Genomic DNA, 21,740 nt, shown 5'->3' with positions numbered 1-21,740 from the left:
TGGTATCATTCTGGTGAATCTGTGCTGCACTCCCTCCAAGGCCAAGATATCCTTCCTGAGGTGTGGTGCCCAGAACTGAACGCAGTGCTGTAAATGGGGTCTAAATGGGATTATTTTATTTATTAACACTGAAAAAAGTAGAATAAATTTTAGGACTTAAGGCAGAAACAGAATTCAAGCTTCCATCCTCAACACTCTATTAATGACCCTTTTCTCATTTTACTGTCTGCTTTACCAGGTTGTATCGTGTGCGGATCATTATTATGCTTTCTGGTTTTACTCTGATTTTTGCTATTTTAAAAATACAAAAACCTATAAAACACTGAATTTGTTGCAAATGTAGAATTGCTAAAAAGAAAAACTTCAGCAACATCCTACCAAAAATATGAGCACTTCAAACCAGAATCTTGACACAGTCCACTACCACCACCACCACCACCCCCCCCCCCACCCCCTACACACACATTCAATCTCCAAAGAAAAGTTTCTGGAAAGCTCCCTCTAGCCCCCCAAAAAATAAAATCAAGCAAAACTCCAGAATACCAATCTTCTGGATCAGCCTTGGCTTGCGGTAGCACTCTCACCTCCGAGTCCCACTCCAGAGCCTTCAGCACATAATCTAGGTTGACATTTCAGTGCAGTGCTGAGGGAGCAATGCATTGTTAGAGGAGCTGTCTTTCGAATGAGAGGTTAATCCGAGACCCCGTCTGTCCTCTCAGGTGGAAGTAAAAGATCCCATGGTATTATTCGAAGAGGAGTAGGGAGTTCTCCCCAGTGTCATGGCCAACATTTCTCCCTCAGCCAACACCAGCAAAAGCACATTATCTGGTCATTTATCTCATTGGCTGCCATATTTCCCAAATCACAACCATAGTAACTACACTTCAAAAGTACTTCATTGGATGTGAAGCGCTCAGAGGTCGTGAAAGGTGCTATATAAATGCATTACATTAGTCATCCTTCTTCCCTTGGTCCCAACATCAAGTTACATATAGCATTTGATCTGTTCTGTCTTTAGCACCAAAGTTTGCAAATTTAGCCCGCTACCTGAATAGAAAAAGAAAAACTTGAATTTATGGCCAAGGATTGGTATTTTATATTCAAAGAACTCTCTACTGTTTCCTTCCTCTAACTTCAACTCTACTTTGAACAGGTAGTACCATCCACTACTTTGATCCATGGGGAGCAGCATACATTGCCACTGCTGGTGTCTCATTCAGTGGTATGTGGACTTGGCATGAGGTCTTGGCAAGGGGAAAAGATTAGGAAAAGGGAGCAAGTGACAAGGCATGGGCTGGAGGACTGAGGAAGGGTCTAGGGCATAGGAAGCAGACAACTGGCAAGCAGATTGCATTGCATCAACTGAAATGTATTATACCACAGCAAGTTGTTTTTCTTATTTCATATAAAGAGCACACAACTACATTATCAAATTTTATACAGCTTCTCATGTATGTTTTCACACTAATTAAGCTCAGATCATTGCAAACAATGAGGTTTTAACTAATAGAACTGGATTTTATATAATAATGTAAATATAATAAAAACAGCAAAACGCACAGAAAAATACAATACAATTTATTTATAAAAAAATCCAGGGCTGTAAATTCAGGCCTCAGTCCTCCCCACATCATCTCCTGGCCTCGTGTCTTTTCCATGTTCCAGCAGACCAGGTAATCACCCGGAATTTGCGGTAAGCGGCGAAGCTCGCTGCTGGCCTCAAAGAAAGCAGCCCACAAAGACCTTCTGAAGAATTCTCACAGACAGTAAACCAGGAAGTAAAATGCACAGATTATAATTTACTTTTTATAAATTTTAGAGAGAGCAAAATAAAAATTGGGACATACACATAGGATTAAGGTAGAAGCTGAAATATCATAAACAAGCTTAAAAAGAATTGAAAACCATGTAATTCTTATCATATTAATGCAAAAATTTGATATTCTACAAATATAAAATTAGTTTTTCAGGGCCAGAATGATTGTTCAGCAGTCAATACGCTATTAAAAACCCAGTTACACCTCTTTATAATAAGGCCTTTTTGTGGGAGACTGCCAGTGTAATAGGGGAAGTTTTTGTCCTTCAGTGTGATTTGAATTGATTGGCTCTGGGGAGTTCCACAGTGCAACCTGTGGCAGGGAATGATTGACAGCAACTTCTGGATTTCTGTGTTTATCTGCACATGCGCTGACTCCAGAAGTTGCTGTCACTTTCAGGAGTAATGATGGCGAACGCCGACAGTTTCGCTGTCATTACCACCACATAATCCGGGTCAATAGCCTCCCCCCCACCCCTGATCTTAGTATCCACCTCTGACCCAATTATTGTAGGCTAGCAACTTTCTGCGTAGCCGGAGCTTTCAAAAAGGTGTGCATCAGCAAAGGAACATGAGTGAGCACAAAATGAATTGATTGGGAGACAAATAGAGAACAAATCAAAGGGAAGGATATAGTTAGACAGTGAAAGGAAAAAAAAACCCTTGAATTTATCTAACACCTTATCATGTCCTCAGGATATCCCAACGACTTTTACAACCAATGTATTGGCCCTGAATTTGTGATCGAAGGCTGCCTGCGGGCGGATGCCTCCAATCGGAAAAAAATCTACGAACTTACCTGCTGGTACCGAAGATCCCGAGGCTTGCGATCCTGGGCCTCTCCTCTTCGAAATGCGTAGAGGCCCAGGTATCCCAGGGGCGCATGTGGTTCGCAAGTGCCCCTGGGAATCACGTAGGCCAGGCAAACCAATGAAAGAAGGGAATCCCCCTTCGTCCTTTTGACAGTTCTGTATGGACAGAACTGTCAAAAGTATGAATGGGGATCACATTTAAATACACACTAAAACATTAAATATATATTGACGTAAGAAAACTACTAGGCACTTGGTCTGAGTATTAAACAAGGCTTTAATCAACTGTTTTTCAACATGGAGATCTAGTTGTGTCCTTCACTAGTTCCTGTTAAAGAATGTCCTGAGCAAGCTGGGCCCATGCCCAAGTATTTATACTCTCCCTGGACAGCACCACCAGCAGGCTGCCCAGTATCATTTTATAAGTTATTTCCACATGAATGACAAGATTCAGGTCATAGATTTTTTAATTACATATTTAAAATGAATTAAAATGCCATTTAATTAAATATTTTAAACAAAATTATTTTTTTGAAAAAAATAATTAAGTGTTTTTATGGGGCTAAAAATAAATTTACCTTTTTTTTTTTAAAGAGTATTTTTAATTTATAAATTAGTGATCAAATTTTATTTTTCTATTTTTTAAAACTCTTATGGTGGTAAAAGCAGGCCTTATGCTTTTACCAGGCGTAAGAATTTGACAGGTTCTCAGCAGGCGGAAGTTGTGCAGAAAGAGAATTCTTGACAGATCGCAAGTGCCAGGTTTCAGCGCATGCGCTTCGCACTTGCGCGACCCCTACGGGCGCGTACGCACCCATGGGGGTCGGAAAATCCGGCCCATTATTTCTGAAATGTAGTCACCGTTAGTTAGGTAAATGTGGCAGCCAATTTGCAAATAGGAAGGTTCAACATTCACCAAATCACGAATGATCAGATAATCTGTTTTGGTGACTTTGGCAGAGAAGGAATGTTAGCCAAGACAGGGAGAACTCCCTGCTCTTTGCACAGTGCCATGAGACATTTTACATCCACCTGAAGAGGCAGGCAAGACCTCAGATTAACAACACAACACCCTCTCAGTACCGGAATTAACTATCAACCGAGATTATGTGCTTAAATCTGAAATGGGGCTTGAGAAAAAGTCACAAAAAGAAATATACCGAGGAAAGTGCGTGACAGTCGAGCATTGAGAAAAGAGTGGAATACAAGCAGAAAAATGGGCTGGGACACAAGAATTAAACACGAGGAAAGAATGAGAGCCATCACTGCAGGATGACAAAAAAAGGTTCCAGAGTTGTTAATGTTAGAAATGAGAAGTGATCAACAATGCCTGTTTTTTTTCCAGAACAAGATACACTAGGTTACATTATTTAAACCAAAACTGGCGAGTCCTCTCCAAATGTGTGGCACACAACAAGCTTGCAAAACGAAACCATTCGATTCCCTGTGGAGGGAATAAATCACACGCAACTTGTGAATGATCATTTGTAGAAGTGATGCAGCGGCAAGGGGTCTGGGGGCAAAGGAATGTTCAGAACAATGGCAACCTTGACAACTAGTGGATGAGTGACAGGTGCCACGGGACCATCCCATGAGCTGACACTCTCTCCACTTCCTCTCCCGCTGAGACACAGACACACACAATGTGACCCATGCGTAATACCTCACCAGCTCCAACTCGTTCGTTCGCTCGCTCGCTCGCTCGTCTCCTCGAACCTTTCCCTCCCCTAGCTCCGGCTCCAATGATCAGCCTCCACGCCGTCCCCACCACTGCTCCCAAGACGTCTGCGCGGATTGGACCAAAGGCTTCACACTGCTGCGAAACGCCCCCCCCCAATCGCACAGCAACGGCATAGTAAGCCTCTCGCCGATTGGTTGACAAGTAAGCCAAACCAACTGTCAAAGGAGGGGGGAAGGAAATCGAATCGGCGGCGGTTTTTCCTGCCGCTTCCGCTCGCGGTGGGTGTCACCGCCCTGTTTCTTCCCCCCCCCCTACTTTTCTGCTGGTTCCGCTACCGCGGTTGCAGCCGATTGGTTCCCACCTCGCGAGAGGGAAGGCGATTGGCGAGGCACACGCGGTCCCGGACCGAGCGCCGCCGCTGTGTGAGTGATGTTGGTGCGGGGCTGAGACCCTGACCACCCCCTCCCCTCCCCCCGGCTCGGCCCCTTCCCCACTCATTTCGGTTATTATTTTAAAATATATATTTAAATATTCCAGGCCGCTGCGCTTGTGGTTTTCTTTTTAAACCCCTTCTTCCGTTTACTGCTGTAAAATGGCGGAGCGTTCTGCGCTGGAGGTGAGGAGCCTGGTGTCTCACCCGGCCGGCTGGCAGTCACTCCTCTCCTTCACTGTCCTCTTTCTGGCCTGGCTGGCTGGCTTCAGCTCCAGGTTATTCGCCGTCATCCGCTTCGAGAGCATCATCCACGAGTTTGACCCGTGGTGAGTAGCACGCGTCGCCGGAACCCCAACTCACCGACGGGAACCTCGGCTGGGGGCTGGGGGAGCTGAGGACACTGGAGTGTGCAGGAGAGAGGGGGCATGGGGGCTGGGGGAGAGCTGAGGACACGGGAGTGTGCAGGAGAGAGGGGGCATGGGGGCTGGGGGAGAACTGAGGACATGGGTGTGCAGGAGAGGGGGGCTGGGGGAGAGCTGAGGACATGGGTGTGCAGGAGAGAGGGGGGCTGGGGGAGAGCTGAGGACATGGGGGGTGTGCAGGAGAGGGGGCTGGTGGAGAGCTGAGGACGTGGGTGTGCAGGAGAGAGGGGGCATGGGGGGGAGTGTGCAGGAGAGAGGGGGCATGGGGGGGAGTGTGCAGGAGAGAGGGGGCATGGGGGGGAGTGTGCAGGAGAGAGGGGGCATGGGGGGAGTGTGCAGGAGAGAGGGGGCATGGGGGGGAGTGTGCAGGAGAGAGGGGGCATGGGGGGGAGTGTGCAGGAGAGAGGGGGCATGGGGGGAGTGTGCAGGAGAGCGGGGGCATGGGGGTGCGCGCGGGAGAGAGGGGGCATGGGGGGTGCGCGCGGGAGAGAGGGCATGGGGGTGCGCGCGGGAGAGGGGGCATGGGGGTGCGCGCGGGAGAGAGGGGGCATGGGGGGTGCGCGCGGGAGAGAGGGCATGGGGGTGCGCGCGGGAGAGGGGGCATGGGGGTGCGCGCGGGAGAGGGGCATGGGGGGTGCGCGCGGGAGAGGGGGCATGGGGGGTGCGCGCGGGAGAGGGGGCATGGGGGGTGCGCGCGGGAGAGAGGGGGCATGGGGGGTGCGCGCGGGAGAGAGGGGGCATGGGGGGTGCGCGCGGGAGAGAGGGGGCATGGGGGGTGCGCGCGGGGGGGAGTGTGCAGGAGAGAGGGGGCATGGGGGGGAGTGTGCAGGAGAGAGGGGGCATGGGGGGGAGTGTGCAGGAGAGAGGGGGCATGGGGGGGAGTGTGCAGGAGAGAGGGGGCATGGGGGGAGTGTGCAGGAGAGCGGGGGCATGGGGGTGCGCGCGGGAGAGAGGGGGCATGGGGGGTGCGCGCGGGAGAGAGGGCATGGGGGTGCGCGCGGGAGAGGGGGCATGGGGGTGCGCGCGGGAGAGAGGGGGCATGGGGGGTGCGCGCGGGAGAGAGGGCATGGGGGTGCGCGCGGGAGAGGGGGCATGGGGGTGCGCGCGGGAGAGGGGGCATGGGGGGTGCGCGCGGGAGAGGGGGCATGGGGGGTGCGCGCGGGAGAGGGGGCATGGGGGGTGCGCGCGGGAGAGAGGGGGCATGGGGGGTGCGCGCGGGAGAGAGGGGGCATGGGGGGTGCGCGCGGGAGAGAGGGGGCATGGGGGGTGCGCGCGGGAGAGAGGGGGCATGGGGGGTGCGCGCGGGAGAGAGGGGGCATGGGGGGTGCGCGTGGGAGAGGGGGCATGGGGGGTGCGCGCGGGAGAGAGGGGGCATGGGGGCATGGGGGGTGCGCGCGGGAGAGGGGGGCATGGGGGGTGCGCGCGGGAGAGAGGGGGCATGGGGGGTGCGCGCGGGAGAGAGGGGGCATGGGGGGGTGCGCGCGGGAGAGAGGGGGCATGGGGGGTGCGCGCGGGAGAGGGGGCATGGGGGGTGCGCGCGGGAGAGGGCATGGGGGGTGCGCGCGGGAGAGAGGGGGCATGGGGGGTGCGCGCGGGAGAGGGGGCATGGGGGGTGCGCGCGGGGGAGAGGGGGCATGGGGGGTGCGCGCGGGGGAGAGGGGGCATGGGGGGTGCGCGCGGGGGAGAGGGGGCATGGGGGGTGCGCGCGGGGGAGAGGGGGCATGGGGGTGCGCGCGGGAGAGGGCATGGGGGGTGCGCGCGGGAGAGGGCATGGGGGGTGCGCGCGGGAGAGAGGGGGCATGGGGGGTGCGCGCGGGAGAGGGGGCATGGGGGGTTGCGCGCGGGGGAGAGGGGGCATGGGGGGTGCGCGCGGGGAGGGGCATGGGGGGTGCGCGCGGGGGAGAGGGGGCATGGGGGTGCGCGCGGAGAGGGCATGGGGGGTGCGCGGGGGAGAGGGGGCATGGGGGGTGCGCGCGGGAGAGGGCATGGGGGTGCGCGCGGGAGAGGGGGCATGGGGGGTGCGCGCGGGAGAGGGGGCATGGGGGGGTGCGCGCGGGAGAGGGCATGGGGGGTGCGCGCGGGAGAGAGGGGGCATGGGGGGTGCGCGCGGGAGAGAGGGGGCATGGGGGGGTGCGCGCGGGAGAGAGGGGGCATGGGGGGTGCGCGCGGGAGAGAGGGGGCATGGGGGGTGCGCGCGGGAGAGGGGGCATGGGGGGTGCGCGCGGGAGAGGGGGCATGGGGGGTGCTGCGCGGGAGAGTGGGGGCATGGGGGGTGCGCGCGGGAGAGAGGGGGCATGGGGGTGCGCGCGGGAGAGAGGGGGCATGGGGGGTGCGCGCGGGAGAGAGGGGGCATGGGGGGTGCGCGCGGGAGAGAGGGCATGGGGGGTGCGCGCGGGAGAGAGGGGGCATGGGGGGTGGCGCGCGGGAGAGAGGGGGCATGGGGGGTGCGCGCGGGAGAGGGGGCATGGGGGGTGCGCGCGGGAGAGGGGGCATGGGGGGTGCGCGCGGGAGAGAGGGGGCATGGGGGGTGCGCGCGGGAGAGGGGGGGCATGGGGGGTGCGCGCGGGAGAGGGGGGGCATGGGGGGGTGCGCGCGGGAGAGGGGGGGCATGGGGGGTGCGCGCGGGAGAGGGGGGGCATGGGGGGGGTGCGCGCGGGAGAGGGGGCATGGGAGGTGCGCGCGGGAGAGAGGGGGCATGGGGGGTGCGCGCGGGAGAGGGGGCATGGGGGGTGCGCGCGGGAGAGAGGGGGCATGGGGGGTGCGCGCGGGAGAGAGGGGGCATGGGGGGTGCGCGCGGGAGAGAGGGCATGGGGGGTGCGCGCGGGAGAGAGGGGGCATGGGTGCGCGCGGGAGAGAGGGGGCATGGGGGTGCGCGCGGGAGAAAGGGCATGGGGGTGCGCGCGGGGGAGAGGGGGCATGGGGGGTGCGCGCGGGAGAGGGGGCATGGGGGGTGCGCGCGGGAGAGGGGGCTTGGGGGGTGCGCGCGGGAGAGGGGGCATGGGGGGTGCGCGCGGGAGAGAGGGGGCGTGGGGGGTGCGCGCGGGAGAGAGGGGGCGTGGGGGGTGCGCGCGGGAGACGGGGCGTGGGGGGTGCGCGCGGAGAGAGGGGGCGTGGGGGGTGCGCGCGGGAGACGGGGCGTGGGGGGTGCGCGCGGGAGAGAGGGGGCGTGGGGGGTGCGCGCGGGAGAGGGGGCGTGGGGGGGTGCGCGCGGGAGAGAGGGGGCATGGGTGCGCGCGGGAGAGAGGGGGCATGGGGGGTGCGCGCGGGAGAGAGGGGGCATGGGGGGTGCGCGCGGGAGAGGGGGCATGGGGGGTGCGCGTGGGAGAGAGGGGGCATGGGGGTGCGCGTGGGAGAGGGGGCATGGGGGGTGCGCGCGGGAGAGAGGAGGCATGGGGGTGCGCGGGAGAGGGCATGGGGGGTGCGCGCGGGAGATGGGGGCATGGGGGGTGCGCGCGGGAGAGGGGGGGCATGGGGGGTGCGCGCGGGAGAGGGGGGCATGGGGGTGCGCGCGGGAGAGGGGGGGCATGGGGGGTGCGCGCGGGAGAGGGGGGGCATGGGGGTGTGCGCGCGGGAGAGGGGGGGCATGGGGGGGTGCGCGGGAGAGGGGGCATGGGGGATTGCGCGGGAGAGGGGGCATGGGGGGGTGCGCGGGAGAGGGGGCATGGGGGGGTGCGCGGGAGAGAGGGGGCATGGGGGGTGCGCGGGAGAGGGGGCATGGGGGGGTGCGCGGGAGAGGGCATGGGGGTGCGCGGGAGAGGGGGCATGGGTGCGCGGGAGAGAGGGGGCATGGGTGCGCGGGAGAGAGGGGGCATGGGGGTGCGCGGGAGAGAGGGGGGCATGGGGGGTGCGCGAGAGAGAGGGGGCATGGGCGTGCGGGGGCGAGGGGGCATATGGGGGGAGAGAGGGGGCATATGGGGGGAGAGGGGGCATATGGGGGGAGAGAGGGGGCATATGGGGGAGAGGGGGCATATGGGGGGGAGGGGGCTTATGGGGGAGAGGGGGGGAGGGGGCTTATGGGGGAGAGGGGGGGAGAGGGCATATGGGGGGAGAGAGGGGGCATATGGGGGGGAGGGGGCATGGGGGGGAGGGGGGAGAGGGGGCGTATGGGGGAGAGGGGGCATGAGGGGGCATATGGGGGAGCGGGGGCGTATGGGGGGAGAGGGGAGAGGGGGCATGTGGGGGAGAGGGGGCATGTGGGGGAGAGGGGGCATATGGGGGCGTGGGGGCATATGGGGGCGTGGGGGAGAGGGGGCTTGTGGGGGAGAGGGGGCATATGGGGGCGTGGGGGAGAGGGGGCATATGGGGGCGTGGGGGAGAGAGGGGCATATGGAGGCGTGCGGGAGAGAGGGGGCATATGGGGGCGTGCGGGAGAGGGGGCATATGGGGGGCGCGCGCGGGAGAGGGGGCATATGGGGGGGCGTGGGAGAGGGGGCATATGGGGGGCGCGGGAGAGAGGGGGCATATGGGGGGGCGCGGGAGAGAGGGGGCATATGGGGGGGCGCGCGGGAGAGGGGGCATGTGGGGGCGCGCGCGGGAGAGGGGGCATATGGGGGGGCGCGCGGGAGAGGGCATATGGGGGGGGGCGCGCGGGAGAGGGCATATGGGGGGGCGCGCGGGAGAGGGGGGCATATGGGGGGGTGTGTGGGAGAAAAGGGGATATGGGGGGCGCGCGGGAGAAAGGGGGGATATGGGGGGCGCGCGGGAGAAAGGGGGGATATGGGGGGCGCGCGGGAGAGGGGGATATGGGGGGCGCGCGGGAGAGGGGGGATATGGGGGGGCGCGCGGGAGAGGGGGGATATGGGGGGGCGCGCGGGAGAGAGGGGGGATATGGGGGTGCGCGGGAGAGGGGGGATATGGGGGGGCGCGGGAGAGAGGGGATATGGGGGGGCGCGGGAGAGGGGGATATGGGGGGGGCGCGCGGGAGAGGGGGGATATGGGGGGCGCGGGAGAGGGGGGATATGGGGGGGCGCGGGAGAGGGGGGATATGGGGGGGCGCGGGAGAGAGGGGGGATATGGGGGGGCGCGGGAGAGAGGGGGATATGGGGGGGCGCGGGAGAGAGGGGGGATATGGGGGGGCGCGGGAGAGGGGATATTGGGGGGCGCGGGAGAGGGGGGATATGGGGGGGCGCGGGAGAGAGGGGGATATGGGGGGCGCGGGAGAGAGGGGGGATATGGGGGGCGCGGGAGAGAGGGGGGATATGGGGGGGCGCGGGAGAGGGGGATATGGGGGGCGCGCGGGAGAGGGATATGGGGGGGCGCGGGAGAGAGGGGGATATGGGGGGGCGCGGGAGAGAGGGGGATATGGGGGGGCACGCGGGAGAGAGGGGGCATATGGGGGGGCACCCGGGAGAGAGGGGGCATATGGGGGGGCACCCGGGAGAGAGGGGGCATATGGGGGGGCACCCGGGAGAGAGGGGGCATATGGGGGGGCACCCGGGAGAGAGGGGGCATATGGGGGGGCACCCGGGAGAGAGGGGGCATATGGGGGGGCACCCGGGAGAGAGGGGGCATATGGGGGGGCACCCGGGAGAGAGGGGGCATATGGGGGGGCACCCGGGAGAGAGGGGGCATATGGGGGGGCACCCGGGAGAGAGGGGGCATATGGGGGGGCACCCGGGAGAGAGGGGGCATATGGGGGGGCACCCGGGAGAGAGGGGGCATATGGGGGGGCACCCGGGAGAGGGGGCATATGGGGGGGAGCGCGGGAGAGGGGGCATATGGGGGCCGTGCGGGAGGGGGGGCGTGCGGGGGAGAGAGGGGGCATATGGGGGGCGTGCGGGAGAGGGGGGCATATGAGGGGAGAGGGGGGCATATGGGGGTGCAAGAGAAAGGGGGGCATATGGGGGGTGCAAGAGAGAGGGGGGCATATGGGGGGTGTGGGAGAGGGGGCATATGGGGGTGCGGGAGAGGGGGCATGGGGGGGTGCGGGAGAGGGGGAATGGGGGGGTGCGCGAGAGGGGGGCATGGGGGGGTGCGCGAGAAGGGGGCATAGGGGGTGCGCGAGAGGGGGGCATGGGGGGTGCGAGAGGGGGACATGGGGCGGGAGGGGGACATGGGGCGAGAGAGGGGGGTGAGGGGGCGAGAGCGGGGGGTGAGGGGGCAGGAGGGGGCGGGGGCAGGAGGGACATGGGGCGAGAGCGGGGCGGAGGGGGCAGGAGGGGGACATGGAGCGGGGGGGGCAGGAGAGGGACCTGGGGCGAGAGCGGGGGTGCAGGAGAGGGACGTGGGGCGAGAGCGGGGGGGCAGGAGAGGGACGTGGGGCGAGAGCGGGGGGGCAGGAGAGGGACGTGGGGCGAGAGCGGGGGGGCAGGAGAGGGACGTGGGGCAGGAGAGGGACGTGGGGTGAGAGCGGGGGGGCAGGAGAGGGACGTGGGGCGAGAGCGGGGGGGCAGGAGAGGGACGTGGGGCGAGAGCGGGGGGGCAGGAGAGGGACGTGGGGCGAGAGCGGGGGGGACAAGAGAGGGACGTGGGGCGAGAGCGGCGGGGGCAGGAGAGGGACGTGGGGCGAGAGCGGCGGGGACAGGAGAGGGACGTGGGGCGAGAGCGGCGGGGGGGGGCAGGAGAGGGACGTGGGGGCGAGAGCGGCGGGGCAGGAGAGGGAGATGGGGCGAGAGCGGGGGGGGACAGGAGAGGGACGTGGGGCGAGAGTGGGGGGGCAGGAGAGGGACATGGGGTGAGAGCGGGGGGGAGGGGAACATGGGGTGAGAGCGGGGGGGAGGGGGACATGGGGCGAGAGTGGGGGGGCAGGAGAGGGACGTGGGGCGAGAGTGGGGGGGCAGGAGAGGGATGTGGGGCGAGAGCGGGGGGTGCAGGAGAGGGACATGGGGCGAGAGCGGGGGTGGCAGGAGAGGGACGTGGGGGGCAAGAGCTGGCAGCAAGAGAGGGGGTCATGGGGAGAATCTGGAGACAGGACAGTGGAGACCTGGGGGTTCTGGAGAGTGGGGACATTCGGAACTGGGGATAAGGGAGTAGCATGGGAGATCTAGAGAGAAAAGAGGGGGCATGGGATCTGGGCAAGAGTGAGGCATTGGGTGATTTGGAAACAGGAGAGTGGGGACGAGCAAGAGGGGACATGGGTAGGATCTAGAGACAGGAAAGTAGCACTGGGGGGGCGGGGGGATTTGGAGAATCGGGGCATGTGGTGGTAGGGATGGGAGAGAGGGACTCGGGGGATTTGGAGACAAGAGAGTGGGGACTTCTGGAGCTGAGGACAGCACAGTGGGTCAGGGTGATTTGGAGACAGGATAGTAGGGACATGCGGAGCTGGGGCAGGAGAGTGGGCATCTGGAGACGGGTAAGTTGGAACAGGACAGGAGAGTAGAGGCTGGTGACTGGGAATTTGAGTCATGGGGAATTTGTTTGCATGGAAGCTGGGGGTTGGGTGAGACAAGATTAGGCAAAGGACAAGATATTGAGCATGTGACGCAGGAGACTGGGAAAGGAGTCAGGGAAGAGATGAGCATGTTTGGTATGGACTAGTCATAGAGAGCAGAAGATGGAGGAGATAGGCATACAGTATATTGGGAAGACTTGGACAGGATCCTTTCCCTCTTGTACCTGATGTAAGGCTCCTGGTGTGAAACTATGTTAATGGGCAGTGTTAATGAATGAGAGTGGATTTGGGGAAAGTTTCATTCAAGCTATCTTAGGATCCGTGAAAATGAGCACATTTGAACATGAACACATGATCAGGCGGATGTTAGGACACTGACTATTCATTGGGCTCGGAGAGTACGGGAAATATGGCAGTTTAACTGTTGTGGCCTGCTGCATTTGCACAGCATTCCTCTTTAAAAAAATAAATTGCCAGGATTACTTAACTATGTAAATTCAGCAGAGCAAAGATCATTATCCCTATCTCTGCTTGTGGATCACTTGACAATAGTTGGCAGCTTGATTTGATTCAAATATAAACATTTAGAAAAAAAAATGCCTGTGAAAAACGAGAGGCATGATTAACGTGTTAGGATTTTGTCAAGGGTATGCGAGAGAGCTTTGTTCTGCAGAGGGCAAAGTTAGTTGATATAAATTGAGAAAACAGGCTGAGATTGATTTTGCAGTTGGTAGGTTTCCATCTGTAGCTTGTGGAACTGTTGATGATGGTTTGACAGTTATTGTCTTTGACCTAAGGTTTTACTTTAAAAATATGTTATTAAAATATTGCAAAAGTGTTTGTTCATGTCTTTCATATCTGACACTTGTATAAAAGTTACATACTGGTAAGTTTAATGGTTGAGAAGAACTTGTCTCGTGTGTGTTATGGTGCTGCTATTCATATCTGACAGCAAATTATATAAAAAGATGTATACTGTTGAGCAGTGGAGCTTAATGGGTGAGGAAAAAGTTGGGTATTCATATCTGACAGCAAATTATATAAAAAGATGTATACTGTTGAGCAGTGGAGCTTAATGGGTGAGGAAAAAGTTGGGGCAGTATATTCATGTTTGATAGTAACATGCCCAATGACTGATTTAACGCTCCAAATAGACACCTCTGTCCAAATTGAATGATTTGCTAATTATAATAGCATGAATACATGAAGGGTAATTCATTCAAATGCATATAGTGAGGGCCATATCATTATCAGATGTTTGTTGTCAGATGTTTGCAAAACACGTTAATGACCTTTGGTAATAAAAACAGAAAATGCTGGAAATACTCAGCAGGGCAGGCAGCATATGTGGAGCGAGAAACCATGAACGTTTCAGTCTTTTGTATTCATGACCTTCGGGGCAGGTCAATCTCGCTGCGCCAACCTTTTCTCCATTTTGGATTTTTGAATCCAGTATTGGACCCCTAAAAATTGAATACAGATCTCTGGATGGCTTATAGTTCTAGAATTTTTGAGATTAAAGCAACCAATGATGTTTCAAATCAAAATATGGTATATATTTGAACTTTATAATCAAGAAAATTTGCAACAGTTCAAGTTGTTATCCACATAAGAGACATAACAGAAATAGGGCAGTGGCACTTCAATGGGATGACTAACAACTTGAGATATTTCACTAAAGTGCAAATGTAATGACAGAATTGTTTTTTTTTTAAACAGTAGAATGGTATACATAACCTTTCATTTACTAGTTTGACATTTCATAGGGTTAATAATATGACATAGTATGTGCTGGGGGTAGGGTCTATATAATATGAATATGGGAGGCTGTATACCCTCAGCTATTGCATTACTGTCACCTTTATTGCCCCTTTCCCTACATCAACTCCACTGTGTTAAATGTACAAATATGCTATTAAACGATCATATGGGCTACCCCTGCTTATGTACTTCATCCCAAACCTGAGCCCGTTCCCCCACCCCACCCTGGAACATTAATTGGCTCACATGTAGGCTGCACCCCCAATGAAATACCTTTTTTTCTTGCTTTAAGAAAATGCAGCCTATATGTGAGTCAACAGGATATTTATTAAAAAGAATAGCCAGAGTCTGGCACTTGGACTGACCATAACTCAGTCTCTGGGTTCTCTGCTGGTGTTATTAAACTCTAGTTTTCGTGTGGTTTATGACTTTGCTAGTTTTCGTGTGGTTTATGACTTTGCAACAGTTTCACTGAATTATGCCGTGGGACCCTGTGTCAACTATTTATCATAAATTTCCCGCTCCATATAGGGTCATATGGTAATTTTCACTCCTTTTAAGAAATGCTTGCATTTTAAATTATTACTTCTACTTTTATGTCTAAAGCCCTTTTTTAATGTGTGTACATATACGTTAAGGTGTCTTGTCTATTACTAGTGAAATTTTGTTTAAAGCCCTTTATTACTTTGAATGTATACATATGCTAAGGGTGTCTTATTGATTTACTGCTGGTGAAATTTTAATAATGCTTATCCTGTATCTAACTCACAGTATCCCCATAAATAATCATGAGGGGCTGATCTTAACTCTCTTGGTTTCAGTGTAAGATTTGCTGTGTAAAATTGACTAACGTGCATCTACCACTCCAATCCTGGGTGTACTAATTGAATTGTTCTGTTAGAAAGGCAATGTGTAGTGATAATTATGTTTCCCTATTAGCATATCTGCCAATTTAGTTACCCCTCCGTGGTGCACTGGAAGATGATGAGCTGTTTGGCAGAACTGTCTCTGTTGGTTTCCATTTCGGAATCTAGAACTAGTACTGTTCTGAGGCTAGATTGACATTCAAGTTCCAAATTCCAGAATTATAAAGTTGTGCTGAGTTAACCAGTGACGAGCCCTCTCTCGTGACCCATAGAAAGCGAGAGTGGTTGCCTTCTTGCACAAGGAACATTCTGTACAAATGGGGAGTCCAGACACTGTTTTAGTTTGGACCTGTTACTGCCACTGTAGAAAAGGATATATTTAGTCAGAAATATGTAAAATTAAATAGGTACAATAATGTGATCAGATGCATTTTCATTGTTTGAAAATAATCTGGCATTTAATAATTTAAGGGGTGTTTAATACATTTAAACAGTCATCAACTATCTGCTCTTGTTTGTATTTATACACTAGAGAGCAACGATGCAAATCTAAGCTATGAGACGTGCTTGTGCATCTTATCGATTGATCATTGTAGCAAGTCTACATGCTTCATTGTTGTCTGCAGTTGAAATACTGTAAATGTCTTCTGTTTATCAATGTCAAACTGGTCAGGATCATTTACTAGTCTCAACACATTCCTGTAAAAGAACAAAGTGCAGCCATTTGTTGGCAGATATTTATTAGCTGGGTTTAATGTTCTTTATCTCTCATAAAATTTTTGCATACCGGTTAGTAAATTTTTATCATTGTGGGGAAGCTAACCTGTTCATATTGCATCGCTTTTTATAATAATATGTGAATTTATATAGTGTCTTATCACATCTGTGTTTCACAAAATGAATTACTTTTGGAGTGCACTGACTGTTATGTAGGCTCAATTTTTGTCGTCATCTTTGCCCTCCCATCCCTGCCTTGCAATAACACAACTGAGTCCTGTCGTTTTCTGTGCATATTGGGTTGCTCTTCATACCTCCTGAAAATAAAGGGGTTTGACTCTTGAACAACGGTCTTTATTAATGATTTGAGTGCACTGCTAGTAAAATATTACTCTTCATATTTATTTTAAAGGCAAGAGAAGCTCTGGGTATTGATTTTAAGTATAGTCATTTATAACCTGATTATACTGTTGAAGTGTGCGTGAATGTATGCACTTTGGTAAGCTGCCAGTTAAAGATTTTATTTATGTTGGCCCTGGTCATTTCTTTCTTTTTCACTAGTGTTATCACAAGTGAAAGTAGGACTGCAATCATTTCTTCCCCGCAGTCAGGTTTGTGCTGTATTTTAAGTGGAAACCTGGGAATTTGTACAGAAAGTTTAGTTATGGTTGTGACTACAATTTTAACTGCTAAATGTGTTGCAAGCAAGGCCAGAAAAGAGAATGATAGTAATCTGCAGCAAAGATGCTGGTGGGGTGAGCGAAGTGATGTAGGGAGGAAAACAAATCAAAACAAGACAGTAACTTGTCATACTATTGTATATCAACAACAGCTTGCATTTATATAGCCTCTTTAACATAGTAAAATGTCCATGCTTTTAAGGAGCATCTTAAAGGAGTGAGAGGCAGAGGGAGGGAATCCCAGAGCTTGGGGCCTAGACAGCTGAAGGCACAGCCAACGATAGTGTGAAGGAAATCAATGTTTCAGAGCTCTGTTGCAATATTTAAGAAAAAAATCCCCACTTCAATAGAACGCGAGTGTCAAAAATGTTGAATCATTTTTAGTTTTCAGATTTAGATTATTTTGAATCTGACTGATCCACTTTTTTTTATTGGAGATTGTTTTTCACAGGAGTATTGGTGATCCAAATAAATACACAGGAGAATAAAACTGCATTGATGTGTGTTGATTGCAGATTGTGGAGTATTGAAGTTTGCACATAGATGCTTTGTAACAGTGGGAACTTATAACTGGACTCCATGCCGGGTGTTGCCAGCTTACTCTTTGTGTGGGAGCTTTGGATCCTGAGCAAATGCATTGAGAGTATTGAGTTACATTTCTGCTATGTTTGCATACAGGAATAGATTGCATAATATAAGAACATAATAAAAGTCAGGGATGAGAAAAAGCTGTTTGGACCATCAAAGCGAATCTCTTTAGCACAATGGCATTTCATTGTATTTAATATAATCACAATTTTTTTAGTCTCTCTTTCCTTGCTGTTTAAATTATTCCAAACATTTATGACTCAGTAAGGAAGTTTTTTCCTGATATCTGTTCAAAATTTACATTGCTAATTTTCATTTTGGTTCTAATTTGTTCCCCCATAGTCGCAAATTTTCATAACCCCCCCTCCCCCCTCCAAAGACATTGGTTCTTGTTGAGTTACTGCTTAACAAGCATTGATTACGTTCCAGAGGCCATTAATCCCGTGTGAGCCTTGTCTGTGGAAGACTTCACATACATGCAAATGCTGTCCACTCACACACACTCTAACCTGGGACACTGAGGCCAATTGTTAACACTGAGCTCGATTCTGTCTTTACTTGACCTCCACGTGCATGTACTTTTATCAGTCAAGAGCAGGAACCTTGGCTAGAATTGCACAAAAATTTTGGAGGCCTCGCATTGTGCCCCACTGCTGCCCAGCTGAGATTTCTTTTTCTTTTTCCTCTAATCTCTCTCTTTCCCTTCACTCCCACTCCAAGTTGATGATTCTTGTTGGGACATGGTTCCATGAACACTTACAGCCCTCTTATCTCCGTTCTCACCCAGTGTCCATTCACACATACCTGCCATTAGAGGTCACTGGATAACTATCCGCAATGGGAACAGTGGCTAATTTTGTTCCCCCTTGCTAGCCCATGAATGTTTAGGCCATTTGCAGATTCCCAATTGTTGCCTTGGCCGAGATCAACTAACTCACTACAGACCAAGAATCAAACTTTGGCGTTTTTGGTCTGTATTGCTTAGGAGTACACTGTCCAGAGCCATAACCAACTGGGGAAACTTGGAGCAAAGGTTTTAAAACTTGGGGCTTTTGTGGAAATAGTAACACGCTCCCACTCTAGGAGCCTCTGTGCTAACATCCAAAAGACACTGTCAGCTACTCAAAGGAACTGGTGCTAGGAATGTAGCATATGTTTTATATTGGTATAGAAATGATGTGCTAGTAAGTCAACAAATACAGAATATGAGCATGTGCCATTTTTAAACTGAGACTGGAATCTGAGCTGCTCGCAAACCCCCAGATGGTCTGTCTTAAAAAATGGTTTTAACAGAGAGTCTCACCAACAAAAGCCCCTTTTTTAATAACCCAACCATTATAATAAATTACCAACTGCATTTTATTTTCCATTCTGCATCTTAAAAATGAATAGTCCTGATTTATCTCATCGGGGAAGCTGCCTTGGAGGACTTGCTGAGCTGACAGCATGAATAAAACTAAGGAGTTCAAAGGTAAGATTCCCTTGAGGAATAAAAACTCCACGGGAAAAGTGGTCCAACCGTGGCTAACTAGAAATGTTATGGATAGTATTAAATTAAAAGAAGGCACTTACAATGCAAGCCTGAAGATTGGGAGGGTTTTAGGAATCAGCAAAGGGTGACCAAGAAATTAATAGAGGAAGAAACTAGAATGAGAGTAAACTAGCAAGAAATATAAAAACAGATTGTGCGAGCTTCTACAAGTGTGTAAAATGGAAGAGATTAGAAAAAAAAAAAGTGTCCCGCAGAGGCAGGAGAAATGATAGGGAATAAGGAAATAGCAGAGACATTGAACAAATATTTTGTATCTGTCTTCACAGTAGAAGACACAAAAAACTTACTGGAAATAGTGGGGAACCAAGGGTCTAATGAAAGTGAGGAACTTAAGGTAATATTAGTAAGAAAAAAGTAGTGGAGAAATTAATGGGACTAAAAGCTGACAAATCTCCTGGACCTGACCTGATGATGGCCTACATCCTAGGGTTTTAGAAGGGGTAGATGCATTGGTTTTCATCTTCCAGAAATCCCTAGATTCTGGGACGGTCCCCTGGATTGGAAAATAGCAAATGTAACCCCACTCTTCAAGAAAGGAGGGAGAGAGAAAATGGGGAACTATGGACCAGTTAGCCTGCCATCACTAGTAAGGAAAATACTAGAATCTATCTTTAGGGATAAGGTAAGAGGGCACTTAGAAAATCATAATATAATTAGGCACAGTCAACATGGTTTTATGAAAGGGAAATCGGGTTTGATAAATTTATTTGAGTTTTTTTGAGGGCGTAACAAGCAGGGTAGATAAAGGGGAACCAGTAGATGTAATATATTTGGATTTCCAAGAGGCTTTCGATAAGGTGCCACAGGAGGTGGTTACACAAAATTAGGGTTCATGGGATTGGGGGTAGTATATTAGCATGGATTGAGGATTGGTTAACGTACAAAAAACAGAATAGGAACAAATGGATTATTTTTGAGTTGGCAGGTCACTAGTGGGAAGCTGCATGGATCAGTGCTCGGGTATCAGCTATTTACAATCTATATCAATGACTAGATGAGGGGAGCGCGTTTAATGTATCCAAGTTTGCTGATACAAAGCTAGGTGGGAAAATAAGCTGTGAGGAGGACGCACAGAGGTGGCAAAGCGATAGAGACAGCTTAATTGGGCAAGGAGGTAGCAGATAGAGTATAATGTGGGGAAATGTGAAATTATCCACTTTGGTAGGAAGAATAGAAAAGCGGAATATTTTTAAAAGGTGAAATAGTAGTAAATGTTGATATCCAGAGGGATTTGGGGGTCCTTGTGTACGAATCACAGAAAATTAGCATGCAGGTACAAATAGCAATGAGGAAGGCAAATTACATGTTGGCCTTTATTGCAAGGGGGTTAGAGTATAAGAGTAAGGAAGTTTTGCTGCAATTATATAGGGCTTTGGTGAGACCTGGAGTACTGTGTACAGTTTTGGTCTCCTTATCTAATGAAGGATATACTTGCCTTGGAGGGGGTGCAATGAAGGTTCGCTAGATTGATTCCTGGGGTGAGGAGAGATTGAGTTGAATGGGCCTATATCCTCTGGAGTTTAGAAGAATGAGAGGTGATCTCACTGAAATGTATAAAATTCTTGGAGGACTTGACCAGGTAGATGCTGAGACTGTTTCCCCTGGATGGAGAATCTAGAAATAGGGGGCATAGTCTCTGGATGAGGCATCGATCATTTAGGACTGAGATGAGAAATTTCTTTACTTAGGGTTGTGAACCTTTGGAATTCTCTACGCAGAGGGTTGTGGCTGCTCAGTTGATAAGTATATTCAGGACTGAGATGGATAGATGTTTGGACACTAAGGGATATGGCAATAGGGCGGGAAAGTGGAGTTGAAGTAGATGATCAGCCATGATCTTATTGAATGGTGGAGTCGGCTTGATGTGCCGTATGGCCTACTCCTGCTCCTATTTCTTATGTTCTTATAACCGATAACCCACCCCAGCTCTCTTGTAGTTTGTTCCGGTGGGGACAAAAGATAAGACATGGTGAGTATTGGGTAGCTACAATCCTTCGAAAGGGAACATGACAATTTTATGAGAAGGAGACGACACTCTAGGCATAAGGAGTAAGTAACTAGTTTAAATTATGAGTCTTGGCATTCTGTAATCTTCGAACTTGTTTGATTGCCTTCAGGCGTTAGATAAATTTCCTCAATTTTTCCTGAATTTGCTAGGGTTATTTTTTGCCTCTCCCAGGAGACACCATTGCTAGGGAGGGGTTGACAGGTTGAGCTGACAACTAGATGGGGTGGTCTTGATGGGCCACAAGATTTGTTCATACCCTCCTTTACTTGTGCATCTTTATTCAGTTCCTTTATGTTGGGGCCAAGAGCTGTTGTAAGTCAGTTAAACCCAAAAACATCATCAGCACAAACCTATCTATAATGCATTAAGAAAGCTTGCGTCCGAATGCCCTTCCTGTCTACAAAACCTTTTTTGTCTCACTTTTGTATCAACTTTTACATATACGTTCCTATGTCCATGTTTAGAATGAAACTACTTATGTATTTAAATCCCCCTCCTACCTACCTACTAGTGGTGGCAACATAGTACCTCAGTTCTGCTCCTCACAACTCCTCAGCCTATACTTAAGAGAAACTCACAAAAGGGTTGCTGAATTACATTGGCTCACCCTGGTCCAATTAATACAGTGTCACTGGAGATCAATTGTGTCTTTTAAAAAAGACAAAATTAATTGATATATTCTAATTTTGTTTCAATGTATATGGTTGCTAATTTCTTGAAATTATGTTCGAAGAATAGAACAAGCATGTAAATAGAATTAACATTTTCTATCTGTCAGGAATTTCTCTTATTTTCAGTGGGTATTCATAATTGATTTAGGATGACTATTCTAAGCACACTTGATTTGCAAATTTAACTGTAAATCCTCAATGCAAGGCAAAGTGATTAAATTCAAATGGACTTTGATATTGTACAGATGCTATAATAGAAATTGCTGGTGGGGAAAGAGTGAGATTGGGGTGTACAGATTCTGCCATGATTTACTATGTTAATTGCTTTGGCAACCTCAATATCAAACTTTAAATTGGAGAAAAAACAATGTAGACTTGCATCTTGCAGGATAAATATTTA

General features: G+C 52.4%; 1 protein-coding gene and 1 long non-coding RNA gene across 5 annotated transcripts in view; one reads left to right on the top strand and one right to left on the bottom strand.

The window, feature by feature from the left end:
• Positions 1-1,557: 1,557 nt before the first annotated feature.
• LOC147117739 (uncharacterized) lies at positions 1,558-4,503 on the bottom strand. 2 transcript variants are annotated; one of them, XR_015078523.1, is made up of 2 exons: positions 4,292-4,503; positions 1,558-1,746 (listed from the first exon to the last, which is right to left on the bottom strand). It is a non-coding gene; the product is annotated as an uncharacterized LOC147117739 (long non-coding RNA). The 2 variants fall into 2 exon arrangements; XR_015078524.1 differs by having other exon boundaries at positions 4,297-4,503.
• A 191-nt stretch (positions 4,504-4,694) lies between these two features.
• The window catches only part of stt3b (STT3 oligosaccharyltransferase complex catalytic subunit B), a 142,835-nt gene continuing 125,789 nt past the window's right edge, over positions 4,695-21,740 (top strand). For all 3 annotated transcript variants that reach the window (XM_085988981.1, XM_085988980.1, XM_085988979.1), the window contains exon 1: positions 4,695-5,068. In XM_085988981.1, coding sequence (XP_085845107.1) covers positions 4,902-5,068 — 167 coding nt within the window. In that variant the 5' untranslated portion in view covers positions 4,695-4,901. The remainder of the gene's footprint in view (positions 5,069-21,740) is intronic.

This window comes from Somniosus microcephalus, chromosome 5 (genome assembly GCF_052327205.1).
Source record: "Somniosus microcephalus isolate GS21.2 chromosome 5, FLI_Smic_1.0, whole genome shotgun sequence".
In the NCBI taxonomy this organism is placed as follows: domain Eukaryota; kingdom Metazoa; phylum Chordata; class Chondrichthyes; order Squaliformes; family Somniosidae; genus Somniosus; species Somniosus microcephalus.
Note: the sequence above shows the minus strand (reverse complement) of the source record. Positions and strands in the feature narration are given on the sequence as shown.